This window comes from Triticum dicoccoides, chromosome 2B, assembly GCF_002162155.2.
Source record: "Triticum dicoccoides isolate Atlit2015 ecotype Zavitan chromosome 2B, WEW_v2.0, whole genome shotgun sequence".
Lineage (NCBI taxonomy): Eukaryota > Viridiplantae > Streptophyta > Magnoliopsida > Poales > Poaceae > Triticum > Triticum dicoccoides.
In genome coordinates this window covers 551955752-551972671 of record NC_041383.1, presented here as the reverse complement: position 1 = coordinate 551972671, position 16920 = coordinate 551955752, and the positions used below count along the sequence as shown (strand labels likewise).

Sequence of the window (16920 nt, the reverse complement as noted above, 5' to 3'; positions counted from 1 at the left end):
GCACTGGGCTGCAGCTAAGCCCCCGAGTGGGAAGCGTACTCACCACTCAGTAGGATTTTTATCACTTAGGCGAGCACTAGGCTGCAGCTAAGCCCCCGAGTGGGAAGCGGACTCACCACTCGGTAGGATTTTTATCACTTAGGCGAGCACTAGGCTGCAGCTAAGCCCCCGAGTGGGAAGCGGACTCACCACTCGGTAGGATTTTTATCACTTAGGCGAGCACTGGGCTGCAGCTAAGCCCCCGAGTGAGAGGCAGACTCATCACTCGGTACAATTTTTATCACTTCGTCTTAGGCGAAATAGATTCACAGCTAAGGTAACACGTACAAAAGAAATAAACAACAATCATTCGGAAGAAGTAAATTATGTCTTTTGATAGCCAAACTAAAAGGTATTTCTTATTACATCTCATCAGTCTAGATATTTAAGAATAGAAAGTGCGGAGCAGATCCGCATTCCAGGCGCATGGCTCATCTTTATTTTGTTCGACGTTGAAGAGACGGTATGCTCCATTGTGGAGCACCTTGGTGATGACGAAAGGGCCTTCCCAAGCAGGAGCGAGCTTGTGAGGTCTCTGCTGGTCCACTCGAAGAACCAGGTCTCCTTCTTGAAATGCCCGACCCCTCACGATTCTAGCATGAAATCGACGCAAGTTTTGCTGATAAATGGTCGACCGGATCAAGGCCATCTCTCTTTCTTCTTCTAGGAGATCGACTGCATCTTGCCGAGCTTGTTCTTCTTCTTCTTCTGAGAAGAGTTCGACTCGAGGTGCATTGTGGAGTAATCACTAGGAAGCACGGCTTCAGCTCCGTAGACTAAGAAGAATGGAGTCCTTCCAGTCGACCGGTTAGGGGTTGTCCTCAACCCCCACAGTACGGATGGGAGCTCGTCGACCCAAGCTCCTGCTGCATGTTTCAGGTCATGCATCAACCGAGGCTTTAATCCTTTGAGAATCAATCCATTTGCCCGCTCGGCCTGCCCATTCGACTGAGGATGAGCGACCGAAGCGTAGTCAACTCTCGTGCCTTGGGAAGCACAAAAGGCTTTGAATTCTTCAGAATCAAAGTTCGAGCCGTTATCCATGATGATGCTATGCGGGACGCCATATTTGAATATAAGTTCCCTGATGAAACTCACAATTGTGCTTGCTTCAAGGCTTTTGATGGGCTTGGCTTCGATCCATTTGGTGAACTTGTTGACTGCTACTAACATATGAGTAAATCCACTCCTTCCCGTCCTCAGAGGTCCAACCATGTCCAGCCCCCACACGGCGAAAGGCCAGACGAGTGGAATTGTTTTCAGGGCTGATGCAGGTTTATGAGACATGTTGGAGTAAAACTGACATCTTTCACACTTGTCCACTATCTCCTTAGCCATCTCATTGGCCCGCGGCTAGTAAAACCCGGCTCGGTACGCTTTGGCCACGATGGTCCGAGAGGACGCATGGTGACCGCAGGTTCCTGAGTGAATATCATTGAGGATCACTCGACCTTCTCCCGGTGTGATGCACTTCTGGCAGACTCCAGTTGCACTTTCTCTGAACAACTGCCCCTTTATCACAGTAAAGGCCTTAGATCGCCGAACGATCTGTCGAGCCTCTTCTTCATCCTCCAGAAGTTCTTTCCGAAGAATGTATGCAATGTACGGCACTGTCCAGTCAGGAGTGATGACCAGAACCTCCATGACTAAGTCGGCCACGGCTGGGATTTCAACTTCAGTCGGATCTATGGCACTCTTGGGCTGTGGTGACTCTTCTGTGAAGGGATCCTCCTGAACTGAAGGCGAATGAATATGTTCCAGAAACACATTGCGGGGAATGGCCTCTCTCTTTGAACCTATCTTCGCCAACTCATCTGCGGCTTGATTTTTCAATCGGGGCACATGGTGAAGTTCCAACCCCTCAAACTTCTTTTCCAGCTTCCTAACAGCATTGTAGTAACCAGTCATGGCTGGACTTCTGACATCCCATTCCTTCATCACCTGATTAGCCACCAAATCTGAATCGCCATATACCATGAGGCGACGGACGCCGAGTGAAGTGGCCATACGCAACCCATATAAAAGTGCTTCGTATTCTGCTTCGTTATTGGAGGAATCAAAATGAATCCGGAGAACATAGTTGAGCTTGTCTCCATGAGGGGACACCAATACTACTCCAGCACCTGATCCGTTTAGCATCTTGGAGCCATCGAAGAACATAGTCCAATGTTCCGAGTGAACTTGAGTCGGTAGTTGCTGCTCAATCCATTCGGCAAGGATATCCGCGATTGCTTGGGACTTGATAGCTTTCTTTGCCTCAAACTTCATGTCCAGTGGAAGGAGTTCAATCGCCCATTTTGCTACTCGACCAGTTGCATCTCTGTTATTCAGAATCTCAGACAACGGTGCGTCGCTGATGACTATACTAGAGTGATTAGAGAAGTAATGTGCAACCTTCTTCATGGTCATGTAAATTACATAGACAAGCTTCTGATAATGAGGATATCGTTGCTTGGACGGAGTCAAAACTTCAGAGAGATAATAAACTAGGCGTTGAACCTTGTAAGCTTTTCCTTCCTCTACTCGCTCGATCGTGAGTACTGTACTGACAACTTGTCCAGTGGCTGCAATGTAAAGCAGTAAAGACTCCTTGCTGATTGGCACAGCAAGCACCGGCTGGGTGGAAAGCAGGGCTTTGAGCTCTACAAACACTGCATTAGCTTCTTTAGACCACTCAAACTTATCAGATGTCTTCATCAGTCGGTAAAGAGGCAAGGCCTTTTCGCCGAGACGAGAAATGAATCGACTCAAGGCGGCCAAACAACCAGTCAGCTTCTGAACGTCATGCACTCGCATGGGGCGTTTCATTCGGAGGATGGTATCAACTTTTTCTGGATTGGCATCGATCCCTCATTCGGAAACGAGAAAACCGAGCAACTTTCCTCCCGGAACTCCGAATGTGCACTTTGACGGATTAAGCTTGATACCGTACCTTCTTAGGTTGGCAAAGGTTTCTGCGAGGTCAATCAATAGGTCGGAACCTTTGTGAGACTTGACCACGATGTCATCCATGTACGCCTCCATATTCTGACTGATTTGGGTGAGCAGGCACTTCTGGATCATTCTCATGAACGTGGCTCCGGCATTTTTAAGACCGAATGGCATGGTGACATAGCAAAAACACCCGAATGGGGTGATGAAAGTTGTTTTTATTTCATCGGGGCCATACAGTCGGATCTGATGATACCCGGAATATGCATCTAAGAAAGATAGGCGCTCACACCCCACAGTCGAGTCAACAATCTGATCGATACGGAGGAGAGGGAAATGATCTTTCGGGCAGGACCGATTGATATGCTTGAAATCAATGCACATGCGAAGTGAATCATCCTTCTTGGGGACCATGACGACATTGGCAAGCCACTCGGAGTGGTAGATTTCACGGATGAACTCTGCTGCCAACAGTCGAGCCACTTCTTCGCCGATTGCTTTTCTCTTCTAAATGGCGGACCGCCGAAGGTGCTCCTTGACGGGTTTTACCTTGGGGTCAACACGCAAACGGTGCTCAACCAGTTCTCTGGGTACACCTGGCATGTCAGAGGGTTTCCATGCGAAGATGTCTCAGTTCTCACGGAGGAATTGGATGAACGCTTCTTCCTATTTGCTGTCGAGCGTTGTTGATATATGAGTCGGAGTAGCATTGGGATCAGTCGGGTGAATATGAATCGGCTTCGTTTCACCAGTCGACTGAAATGCAGAGTCTATAGCAGGCTTCTTGGCTCGGAGCAAGTCACTCGGATCTGCGCTCTTCTGATACTCTTGGAATTCAACCGCCGCCATCTGTGCATCGGTGATTTTGGAACCTTTCTGGAAACATTCTTCTGCTTTCTCCCGATTGCCACTGACTGTGATCACACCTTTGGGGCCAGGCATCTTCAGCTTGAGGTACACATAACACGGTCGAGCCATGAAACGTGTGTATGCCGGCCTCCCCAAGATGGCGTGATAAGCACTCTGGAAATCCACGACTTCAAATGTCAACTTTTCTTTACAGTAATGCTTGGAGTCACGGAAAACCACGTCGAGAGTGATCTGGCCAAGTGACTCGGCTTTCTTTCCGGGGATAACACCGTGAAATCATATTGCTTTCGCTAAGCTTGGACATTGGGATGCCCATCCCCTTCAAGGTTTCAGCATACAGGATATTCAGGCCGCTACCACCATCCATCAGCACTTTAGTCAATCGAGTGCCACCGACCACTGGGTCGACCACCAACGCTTGCCTCCTGGGGGTGACTACGTGAGCAGCATGGTCTGACTGGTCGAATGTGATGGATGTCTGGGACCATTTCAGGTACGTGGTCGTCGTTGCCGGAGCAACCATATTCACCTCTCTGTTGATGACCTTCAACCGACTCTTGCTCTCAACATCAGCAAAAATCATGAGAGTGGAATTGACCTTGGGGTAACCTCATCTTCCTCTTCCTCCTCACCTCTGTCCGACTCCTTGTCCTTCTCATTGGGTTGTTTCTCCCGGAACTGTTGGATCAGGAGTTGACATTGTCGAGTGGTATGCTTTGGGTAAATCAGATTACCTTCCTCATCTTTCTTCGTGTGGATGTGACACGGCAAATCCAGCACATCATTTCCTGCTTGATCCTTTACCTTCTTAGGAGGCCAGGGCCCCTTAGGCTTTCCCTTAAACTTTCCTTGAGCCACTGCTGCAATCTCACCAGGTGCCGCTGGCTCGGCTTTACGCTTTTGTTTCCGACTGGAACCACCTCCACCGGCCTCTTGGCCGACTAGTTTACTCTTCCCGCTATAGAGTCGATCCTCTTCTTCTCTGTTAGCATACCGGGTGGCTATCTCCATCATCCGGGTAAGAGTCATATCCCAGTCTGACCGAACTTCAGAACCAACTCTCGATACTTGACGCCTTCCTTGAAAGCGCACACTGACTGATGCTCTGATACATTCTCCACGGTGTGATGCAAAGTGGTCCACCTCTGAATGAATTCCCTCAAAGTCTCATTTGGCTTCTGCACACAATGATGCAACTCGGGAAGCCCTGCTGGCCGCTTGCACGTGCCCTCAAAGGTTCTTACGAACACTCGAGATAGCTCTTCCCAACTGTGTATACTGTCTGGGGACAACTGAGTCAACCACGCTCGGGCCGACCCTTCCAACATAAGAGGGAGATGCTTCATTGCTATCTCATCGTTTCCGCCTCCAATTTGCACAGCCACTCGGTAATCTTCAAGCCAAGTTTCAGGCTTGGATTCTCCAGTGAACTTACTGACTCCTGTTGCCAATCTGAAGTTGGGAGGAATCACTGCGGCCCTGATGGCTCTGCTGAAACACTCTGGGCCTGAAACATGTGATCTGCTGCCACTCGGATGATCTCTGCCCAGGTCTTCTCTATGTGCTCTATTCCGATCGACCAGTCCTTGGACGAGAATGGATCTCGCATCGAAGCCCGACTCCCTTGGGTCAACTAGAGCTCTGCGCTCGTCCCTGTGACGGCGTCTATCATCGTTCTGCCGAGGCACGTACGACGCACTCCTCGGAGGAGGCGTTGGCACTTGACGACGATTGTCGCAGTCGAACTGACGATCGTACTACCCACGGCCTTCACGCCGCGGGGGCGATCTTGGGCTATGGGCCGACTGAACTGTATCCGCTGTCACGGATCTGCTGTGTATCCTATTCCGCAACTGAGACACCGCAGAATTCTGCTCTCCTGCTGCTCGGAGCAGGGCCCGGATCTGCTCCAACCCTCGGCCAGCCTCTGACTGGGAAGGTTGAATCGACTCTGCAATTCGGACAACAGCAGTGAGGTTCTGAATCGGAGTATGGTATACCTTAGGTGGAGGCGGGAAAAGCTGCCGTCGACTGGACTCAGGAACTCGTTCCCGGGCTCGCTCGTCGAGAGCGCTCTGCAAGTTCTCCAGTCGAGTGCGCTCAGACAAATTAGCCAAGCGCGCCTCCTCCAAGGCCCGAGCCTCGGGAGTTTCTGCGTGTGAAGTGCGTCCATGTTGCGACGATGAAGATCCTCTCTCTGCTGCGAAGAGAGAGGTTCGGGACGGTACTCCTCGTGGACCCCTGATGGATCGCCGCCAGCCTCTTCGCCGTCCTCGCGGCGAAAGCCAGGCGGGCCACGCGGACCATCGACCATCAGGACTTCAGCCGCAGGATCGCTACTATCGCACTCGGACACCGTCTCCGTGGAGCCGGTCGACAGATCGAACAGGCCGTGGAGAGTTTCATCGGGCTCGATTGCCGCGACTTGATGAGTGGCCGAACGCCGAGCCACCGCATGCTTCACCCACCACTAAAGCCGCGGCCGACCGGATCGCTTGCGGCGGCGAACAACAGGGAGGGAAGATGTCACCGGAGCCGACTGATACTGGGTCGACGGCTACCGAAGAAGGACGCCACAAACGCACGCGTGAAAGTGTGTCGCCCCTCGGATGGGGAGCGCCTCGACATCGAGCGGAGCTTCCTGGAGCCACGCTGAGTCATCGGTGACGAAAACGAGCGCGCCGAGACGGATCTCGCGGCCCTCAACCATCTCGCCGCCGGAAACCATGATGATGATCGGAAAAACTTGCAACTTCACCAATAAGTCGCTAAGACACCTGCCCCACGGTGGGCGCCAACTGTCGTGGTTCTAAGTCTGACAGTAGAAAGGGGGGTAGGTATAGAGAGGCAAGATCTTAGCTATGGCGAAGATGTACACACGAGGTTTACGAGTTCAGGCCCTTCTCGGAGGAAGTAATAGCCCTACGTCTCGGTGCCCGGAGGCGGTCGATTGGATTATGTGTGTTGTATTACAGGGGGTGCGGACCCTTGTCCCAGAGGAGGGGGTTGGCTTATATAGAGTGCGCCAGGACCCCAGCCGACCTCCATTACAAGGGGCTTAATGTACATAAAGTAAGGGCGTTACTGGTAACGGCAGTCTTAAATACTCTTAATGCTCATGAAGACTAAGGAATGAATGCCCAGCCGTTGTGTGTTCTTTCGACTCCTGGTCTTCGATATAGTCGAGTGACCCCCCATATGGTCGAGTGACGGTGGGGGATGACGGTCGAGTGATTAGGTTGTCGAGTGGATCCTTGGTCTTTTTATCTTCTGGGGTAATGACCTTGGGTAGGACGTGTAGGTCAGGCCTACGACCCTACCCTAGGTCTGTATTCTCATCACTCTTCACCTACCACCTCTTAAAGTGCACACCGGTAAACTTATCCGGCCTCAGTGCATCAGCGAATCCAGCCATAGTTAACTCAAGAAATTGCCTACAATTAGGTTTTTGAATTGTTGGAATATTAGGCAAGTTCATGATTAATTCCAGTAAATAATTCATGACTAGGACAGAAACTAGCATGCAACAATCTAGCAAACTAGAAGAGCGGCAAGACATGAACAAATCACGATTTATGTACTGTTCGGTAGTTGCAGCAGGAGCGGCGGTGTTGATGATGATGTTGGCGATGCTTTGTTGTCGAGGACGATGAAGACGCCGATGAGTAGCACCGCCCGACTTGGACGGAAGACGACATGTTGCACGTACGCCTCGCCTCAACCAGGCGAGGCGAGCGAGTGCGGGCGCGTGTCGTCTTCTCTTTCTCTTCTCAACACACCACTTAGAGTGGTGGAGAGAACCCACTATATAAAGAAGTCCAACTCTTCTTTCAACTTTCGGAGTGGGACTAAACTTTAGCACCACCACTTACCATTTTACACATGGGCTCAGTTGAGATTTCAAATTTTTATAATGGGCCATGCCCATTAATTCTAACAGAAGGAAGACATGAAAATATCATTCACGAAATTAGCTTATTGGATTGTGATTCCAGACATGCACCTTCATCTTCAAAGAGAGATTCCAGACATGCACCTTCATCTTCAAAGGGAGAAAATCAAATATCGAGGCATGCACCTTCATCTTCCAAGGGAGAAAATCAAACATGCTCTGGTCTTTCCGCGAGGCTGTCATGTGTAGCTGATTCAGCTTCCGGACCTTAATTGTATCCCAATGGACATTATTATTGATTAATAAAATAAAGTGTGTTTAGCCTAAAAAATCAGCTCGAGGAAACCCGTGCGCCCTCGGAGCATCTCCTCAAGCTTAGTATAACTTTAAGTGTCTCAAGTTTAGTATAACTGAGGGAGTACTAAACCTTCCCTCCTGAGTTCAGCGTGTATGTAGCATCTGTAACAACCCGTGCGTGTAGGAAAAATTACTCATAATTTGCAGTGGAGCAATGGAGAGTTAAAAAGAATAACAGTATGATGTCTCAAAAGGAAAACCAGTCCGGTCAATGGCAGAATGAACAGACACATGATGCTGCCTCAGGTTTGGGGGTTTCGGTTGCCGCGACAACAATCCCTCCACAATTCAGTTTTAATTTCTCCATACACAAAAAACAGAATTCATTATTGATACCACATAAGAATAAGATTATGTTCTGTCCACCATATAAACTCCGGTGTATGTTCATTTGAAACTTCAGGCATATATACCCCAGAAAAACGTTCGGCACAACCTGAAGCTTGTTGCCCTGTAAAACTTCTCTCTAAAATGCGGTCTATCTACACATCAAGGATCAGCTTCCTGAACTTCTCCATGTGCTCCGCCTGCAATGAGATGGCGATGGACAGGCTGCCGTCCTTGGCCGCGCTCGGGAGGACGAACGCCAGCCCCTCGTACGCGATGCCGCCAGGACCCATGAACACCGGCCGACCCCAGCCGAAATCGGCATCATGGATCGGCAGGCGCACCCAGCTGGTGAGGCCGAGGTTGGGGCACCGGAAAGTGTGCGCTCCACGGACCAATGCTGACAGGTCCGGCTGCATCTCCAGGTAGTCCAGGGCTGATTGGCAGTAGTCGCTGGTCATCCTGTCTAGCGCTCCCTGGATGACCGCTGCTCCTTCTGCCAGCCCGCTCGTAACCTTGCCTGCCTCAGCGAGCGGGGTGGCGGTGAAGATGACATTCCCAAAGTAACCCTCTGGCAGCGGGGGCTGCAGCCGTTGTCGCCCATCGGTGGCACAATACAGCTTGGTGGGTTGTTCAGGAGACAGGTTGCGCGCAAGGGAGACGCAGCGCCAGACGTGTGCAGCTAGAACAGCATACGTGCTGAACCGTGGAGCGCCTTCACTTGTGGGCAGCTGAGAACGTAGGCGGCCAAGCTCTGAGCGGGTGAGCTTGAAGATGTCCACAGCAGTGGGAGGCGGCGTTGGCTTGCCACCTAGAGCCTGAGGCACGGACGACAGCATGGCTGGGGCAGGCTGATACTCAATATGTGGGTAAGATGGAGTCGGTGGATCACGAGCACGGACGAGAGTGCGGTCGATGAAGGGCGTGACAGCAATTTTAGCTCCACGGCAGAGGTCAGACCACGAGTTGATGAAATGCAAGCCAGACATGCCATCAGCAACATGGTGTTGCATTCCGACACCAAGGGAGATGCCACCACACTTGAAGTAGGTCACCTGGAGTAAAATTAAAAATCAAGGGGAGTTAGCCTCTTATACGTTCAATAACTTTCTTTACTATAAGTTGGTGAGCAGAATGCATATTCCAGCTGCAGCTATCCTATCAATCAATAGATGGCTGAGGCAAGAAGCTAAGACAAATATATGAAACAGGATACAAATGAATCAGAAAGCTGCTTCAACTATAGCCCATGGGCAGGATTAACCTGGATATTTGAAATGAACTAGTACATGAAATAATTTAGCTTTTAACATCCAGTAGGATATAGTTGTTTATCTGAACTAGCACTTTGACTTCGAAAAGTTAAAATTTGACCCACTGTACTGTCTCAGTTAGTTTAGGTGAGACTGAAAATCTAACATTACATATCAATGGATAAATAGTGAATCACTGCATACAGGATAACGTGAGTTTGCCCACTATATGATCAGCTACCCAATGAGGTTATCAACATGAAAACAATTGCATTGCATCTTCCCCGCAAAAAAGAAAAGAAACAATTGCATCTGACAACCAATGCAACTCCTAACGTCTAAAGTAAACTATGCAATATCAGGTATAAGAACATGGTATAGTGGGTGTGAAGAGAGGTCATAAAAACTTGAGAAACAATAGGCTCATGCCAAACTTCAGATAGTAATTGCAAAGTTCCAACTAGGCACCCGTTGTGTAACCCAAATCTGACAATTGATATAAATCGCTCTACAGTTTGCTTCCTTGTGCATAAGTGCAGGGATCGCTATATTACAGTTTCAAGTTTCAGCAGTATATTCTGCGTCCATCTCATCAACATAGTAGTACAAAACTTGTGAATAACTTACTTCTATCCATAGCATGTGCATCGTACCCATGAGAAGATGCATATGATCACAAAACTATTTTTCAAGCTCCAAACGTGTTACTAAAGAACAATACAAGATTGTAGCTTCAGTGGGACAAATTGTAACACCCGCCACTCCTGGGCTGGCAGTAGTTACTCCTGGCTACTCTCTAGGCTCACCGCTCACAGATGCACCTTCTTGGTATGTGTAGTACTATCAACCCTTTTACGATAGGATGTCACACAAATGCAATCAAGTCAGAACCAACAGGCTCTTTTCATATTTAGTTAGAAGTGGGCTAATAACACCAACTGTAAGTACTTGGTGTCGGTGCAAGCTTTGTTATTAGCTCAACAACAAAACTGAGGCTAGTATGCGGGGTAGCTTTCCCCATAAATTTAGCGAATATTAAAACCATAGACCTGTAATTAATTATTCTTTAGCATACCAGTCTAAAACTCGGAAATGGTTCAGCTTCGATTGAAGAGAATTGTTGCAGTTTAGTTTACCCAAGATGATATTTATCCTCTGTAGTATACTTATTGTCACCGGATGGATGAAGTGGCGCCAAACTTCTGGCATTCTCTGTGACAAGAGAGTGCCACAAAAGCTAAAAGGCAAGTTCTACAGGACGGCTGTTCGACCTGCAATGTTGTATGGCGCTGAGTGTTGGCCTACTAAAAGGCGACATGTTCAACAGTTAGGTGTGGCGGAGATGCGTATGTTGAGATGGATGTGTGGCCACACGAGGAAGGATAGAGTCCGGAATGATGATATACGAGATAGAGTTGGGGTAGCACCAATTGAAGAGAAGCTTGTCCAACATCGTCTGAGATGATTTGGGCATATTCAGCGCAGGCCTCCAGAAGCTCCAGTGCATAGCAGACGGCTAAAGCGTGCGGAGAATGTCAAGAGAGGTCGGGGTAGGCCGAATTTGACATGGGAGGAGTCCGTTAAGAGAGACCTGAAGGACTGGAGTATCACCAGAGAACTAGCTATGGACAGGGGTGCGTGGAAGCTTGCTATCCATGTGCCAGAGCCATGAGTTGGTCGCGAGATCTTATGGGTTTCACCTCTAGCCTACCCCAACTTGTTTGGGACTAAAGGCTTTGTTGTTGTTGTTGTTTGTTGTTGTAGTATATTTATTGTTTAGTTACATACATTCATTACTCTTTCTTTTGAGATGGATAATCCTATGGTTCATTTGTTCTTAATTTCCCAATTCTTTAAAAGCCTGCTTTTAAAAAGATTTACAGTTAGATTATCTCAGTTTATTAGAATTTTGTTGTATAAGCCTTGCCTTTGCATAAACAACATGATAAACATCTAGTTGGCATATATGCAGAAATGCTAAAAGTCAACCTGACACCTAATTATTTATGCATATATAATTTCAAAATTTTGGAAGAAACTGGATGTGCAAACAGTGGTAGGTTATTATAAATAAGATTTACCACATGGACCATGCTCCAGTTAGGCACTCATGTACCGACAAGTTGTGTGCACCCAAAGCAATAATATTCTGTATGTTGCCAACAAGCAAGTGAATAAAGAAATTGCAAGCTCAGCACAAACTAGGATCCAGTAACATGGCCAGTTGTGGTTCAGCTTTGTGTTCTGTACTGTAGCATGTGAACAGTTCAGTTACAAAGAATGTCGCTAGCCTGTTCAACAATCATTAGGATATTTAATTCTAAAGATAAAGGGTTAGTGGCTCATAACTCTCAAGTTGGCTCCCCGTTGTTCCATAGGATGTGAAAGTCAATGGTTGCTACTATCACTTTCACTGCACACTACTATGTCCATTTGCACAGTCAAGTTAGACAACATGGTGATGATAAACCTTGCCAATCCCAATCTACTATTCTGGCACGAAATGGCAGGTGACAAAGATCACTAGAAGGTGGACCCATGACCTGAATTGTGTCTTCAATCTCCATCAAAGGAATGACCCAGAAGGTTCAACAGGCCTGAGGGTCCAGTTCTCAAAGAGGATGGTCAAACCCTAACATTTGGGCATATGTCAATATCACCCTCAATAAGTCCATTCTGTCTAGATCAGGGACAGATGGTTAACAGTTGGGAACCGAGAGTTTGACCCATCAACCCCAAATGAGCTATAAGGCCCTAGTATCCAATACTAATACAGACAAAAACTAAGCCACACTCACAATATGCATTGCATAATTTTAGCGGTGTCCCAATTACTTCGGATATCAAAGAGTCGAAAACTTAATCACTTGAAAACTTCTACATACATCCCAATTAACAAAGCGCAGCTGTACTGATAATTTCTTGAGTTGACAGGACTTTGTTTTCATGAAACGTATAAGATCACTTGCCCACAAATCAGTTTGTTGACGGCAGTTATTTACCTAATGAAGGTGAACCACACGATACATTTCAATGGGCATTGACCCATATAAATGATGATATGGGAAATTCCGAAGCAATTATAACCGAGTCTTCCACTAAGCATAAACACCCAGCCTAAAATAGACCCCACTCACAAGAGCAGGACAAAAACTGGCCGGATGCAAGCTGCAACTATAGAGTCGTAAGCTAGAACAGAATAAGGTGGTCCGCTTCTGAACTTCCCACAATGAACAGAAGATCAAATCGACCGTCGAACTATGAGGCATCCAATCAGGAAACAGAGGTTATGGTTCGCTAAATTTGAAGCCACCTAAAGCAGTGTCGCTACACGCTGGTCCCTTCCGTTTCCGCCCCGAGCCTAATTGTAACTGACACCAGAAAGAAATTGAGCTGACCTGAAGCACCAGGAGCGGGAAGGAGGATATGTCGTCGGTGTAGTCGACGGGCGGGATGAGGCGCTTGAGGTCCATGGTGGGCGCGAAGTCCCCGTAGTCGTCGACGGCGGCGCCTGGCGCGTCGGCCTCGACGAAGAGCACCCCCTCCCCGCTGCAGTCGATCTCGACCCTGCCGTCCTCGTCGCGCGCGAGGCGGCCGGCCATGGGGTAGAAGGGCACGAGCGCGTCGGCCAGCGCGAGGCGCATCCGGTCGGCGTCGAAGAAGCCGTCCGCGCCCGCCTCGGGGCGGCGGTAGAAGTAGACGCTGGGCGTGTGGAAGCGCGGCACGACGAGGTCGAGGTTGGAGTTCCAGAGCCTCTCCCGCGGCCTCTCCACCGCCGGCCGCACCATCGTGGACCGCCTCACCGTGATCGCCATCTGCCGCCGCATTCCAGGGAACAGACAGCCCGTCAGCGAAACGGAAGGGGGGGAAACGCGACGGACGAGAAAATAATACAGGCGCGGCGACTGACCGTGGAAGAGGGGTGGACGGACGGCGGTGTGGTGGATCAGATCTGCGGCGGCGTCGGCGGCGCGGCAAAGCCGACGGGATGGTTGGGTGGTAGTAGCAGCTCTTGGTGGAGAGCAGCTGGTGGGCGAGTGGGGGGTGGAGCTGCTTATATAGGGCGGGCGAGCGGGTGGTCGGGCGGAGCGGCGGCGTTCCTGTGATTGTGCTGTGCTCTGCGGCGATGGGTGGGGAGTTGGTGGGATGGGGACGGGAACGGGGACGGGGAGGCGATGGTGACGGACGGCAAAGAGGAGGGGAGTGTTTGGCAGATGGGCACGGCTCACCGCCCCGCCTGACATTGGGCGCGCTCCCAGGTTCCGGCTGCGCCGAGTGCGGGGGCGGTGCGGACAGACATTCGCTGTCGACCGCCGTGCGTATCGCCACCGCCGTGCGTATCGCCAGGCAGGCCGGGTGAATGGAGGGCAATTTGAGGAAATGCCACACTTTTCCTGGGACTTTGCTCTTATAGCACACCTTTTTTTTTATTGGACTAAATAGCACACTTTTCATTGTTAGCTGGATAGAACACCACATATTGAGTTTTTCCTACTTTTTCATGCCCAAGCCCAGACGTCATACATTCTAGGACCGATTTGCCCTCTGGTTGTTTCACTTCGTTCCTGTTCGATCGATCAAATCTTTCCTTCTCTTATGAACGCCACAGAAGACAGAGTGACAAAGCAGTGCGCCGTGCCGTGCCTTTTCCTCACGTCGTCGCCGTACCTCCACCCCGCGAACTGCCGCCTCGTCGTGCCTTCTCCCCGACGTCGCTGCCTCGCCATACCTCCTCTCTGGCGAGTCGCTGCCTCGCCGTGCCTAGCCTCCCGTTCCTATGCATGAAGCGGCGCCCTCGGCCACGCTCCAGCAATTCCCTCGGATTTTTTTCTTCGGAATAAAGCCACTCCCTCCGTCTTGGCAGAAAAGAGACTGCGCTGGCCCTCCTCCTCGTTGTTCTACTGGCTGGCTGGCTGTTGAAGTGGTTGCTGTACATGCTGGTATACTTTTGAAGTGGTCGCTGACTCGCTGTATCCATGCTAGCTGGAGCTTGCTATAGCTGCTCGTTGCTCAAGTTGTTAGCATATGGCTCAAAGCGAGAGGAGGCAATCAGCAGAACGTACATGTGCACCGTTGGGAAGGAGAACGTACATGTGCACCGTTGAGAAGGAGAAGAAGCAGGACGAGGTAGTCGCGGGAGAACTGGTAGACGCGAGGAGGAGTCACGGCGAGGCTGTGGCGCGCTGGGAGGAGTCACCGCGAGGCGGCGCCGCCGGGCAAGGTGCACCGGTAGGCGGCAGCGTGGTGCTTCGCCTGTCCTGCGCTGATGACGATCGAACCAGCTCAACCAGTACTTAAAATGATTGAGGGCAAATCCATCCTAAAATGTATGACTTATGGGCTTGGACGTGGAAAAGTAGGGAAAAACTCAATATGTGGTGTTTTATCCAGTACCAATGAAAAGTGTGCTATTTAATCCAATAAAAGGAAAGGTGTGCTATAGGAGCAAAGTCTCAGGAAAAGTGTGGCATTTCCTCAAATTACTCGTGAATGGACGAGGGCACCTACAACAGTGCTATCTTACGACTGACACATATGATAAATGACAAGACGTAGGAGAGAAAACTTCGTAAGAAAAGAAGACAAAAGATGATTTCTTAGCACAATATGTCTCATCATGTTTTTAGAAATAGCAGTTATTGAAGATAAGTCTAAAAAACAATTCATTATAGATATTTTCTTAATCATCTCTGAATTACATGCACGATTTAAGATAAGATTATCTTATCCGCCACTGTATATGCCCTGAAAGGATTAAAAATGGCTTCTCCTTCCTCCAACGTGACTGTTACGGCCGCTTGATGTGGCGAAAGGGGTATGGACACGTTTGGCTGCTTCACACATGTTGCCACCCTGGGTCGCAGCTCACGCCACACACCCGTGGCACACCACACCTGCCTTTTCCCTTTCCTGTGACAACTAATAATTATTTATTTCATACAGTATCAACGAGAACGGTCAGATGGTAAATAGTTCTGCCACATGTAGCGTGTAATGCGCACGATCGCTAAAATGGGGCCGCGGATCACAATTGTGGGTGCAACAACCCGCAAAAATAAGGGAAACGTTTATAGCCGGTCGACCGGCCGAACGTTCGGCCGGTCCGTCCCCTCGCTCGCGTCGCTAGGCAGCCCAGGCCCACCAACCACAGAACTTATCTCTAACCCCACCACTTCCATCTTATTCCCTCGCTCTTTCTGGAGACCACACGAGGCATCCTCGTCCTGCTCGCCCTTCAGTCCCCGAGTTCTCAATCTCCCCTCCTCCTTCCTGTGTTCTCTCCAAAATACACACCAAATTCCCATGAAACTGAGCTCGTTTTTGTTGCCTTCTCTGCTCCGCGCAACATTTTTCCTCCATAGATCCATGAGAGGGGTGAGCTCGTCCGTGCTTTTTTCCTTTTTCTCTCATGCCATGTGCAGTCCGCCATGGATCCCATGAGGTTGGGCTCAAGCACAAGATTGATGTTTCTTTTCTTGCTGTTCATATTGGAGCAGCGTCCAAAGGGTAGGACGACCGTGCTGCAAGCTCGTGCACCCACTGCGTTACCATGGTGTGCGACGGCGGAGACCGGTGCCGGCTGGGGCAGCGATGCAGGAAACGGCACACCTCGTTGCTGGAACCGGCCGACTGAAAAGCTGCAACCGGCATCCGATGATGCTGGAACCAGTAATCATTTTTGCTACCACAGGCGTTTGGTTTTGCTGGAACCACCGCCAAATTTGCAAGTTTGCTACTACTGACTTTCTGGTTTGTTGGAACAAGCTTGAATTTTTGCTACATCGGCATTTTTGACTTTTGCTGGGGGACAACTTTCATTTTTTTTGTTTTGCAATTTTTGCTACCACCGTTTCCTTTTTGCTAGATCCGATGCAATTTTTTGCTACATTCGGGATGGATGGAGCTGCATGATAGGGAGCTGCGTCTTAGTTTTTTGCTGAAACCGGGACACGGATAGCTGCTACCGGCGATTTTTTTGCTTCAACGGAGATGAGACCCAAAGAGTTTTTTTGCTGGAATGAAATTTCTTCATGAGGTGCAGTGGCGAGGCATTTTTATTTTTTTGTGCTGTAATTTGTGCTTTTTGCTGGAACCATGTTTTGATTTTGCTACAACGAGCATTTGATTTTGCTGGAACCGCCTGAAGCAGATTTGGGACCAGTTTTTTTAGTAACTGATTTTGCTGCAACCATCCAACTGGTGAGCGGGCCCGGTGAACGGCGCCGGTGAGCTGCTCCGGCGAGCGGCGAC

The 16920-nt window shown here is 49.5% G+C and overlaps 1 protein-coding gene and 1 long non-coding RNA gene across 2 annotated transcripts; one reads left to right on the top strand and one right to left on the bottom strand.

Moving 5' to 3' along the window:
- Window positions 1-8369: 8369 nt before the first annotated feature.
- On the bottom strand, window positions 8370-13985 carry LOC119364799 (hydroxycinnamoyltransferase 1-like). Its single transcript, XM_037630335.1, has 3 exons — window positions 13580-13985; window positions 13068-13484; window positions 8370-9471 (listed from the first exon to the last, which is right to left on the bottom strand). The coding sequence occupies exons 2-3, from the start codon at window positions 13482-13484 to the stop codon at window positions 8572-8574; spliced, it is 1317 nt and encodes a 438-aa protein (XP_037486232.1). The 5' UTR covers window positions 13580-13985; the 3' UTR covers window positions 8370-8571.
- A 1895-nt stretch (window positions 13986-15880) lies between these two features.
- Window positions 15881-16553, top strand: LOC119367996. The gene is made up of 2 exons (XR_005176487.1): window positions 15881-16044; window positions 16167-16553. It is a non-coding gene; the product is annotated as an uncharacterized LOC119367996 (long non-coding RNA).
- The last annotated feature ends 367 nt before the right edge of the window (window positions 16554-16920 follow it).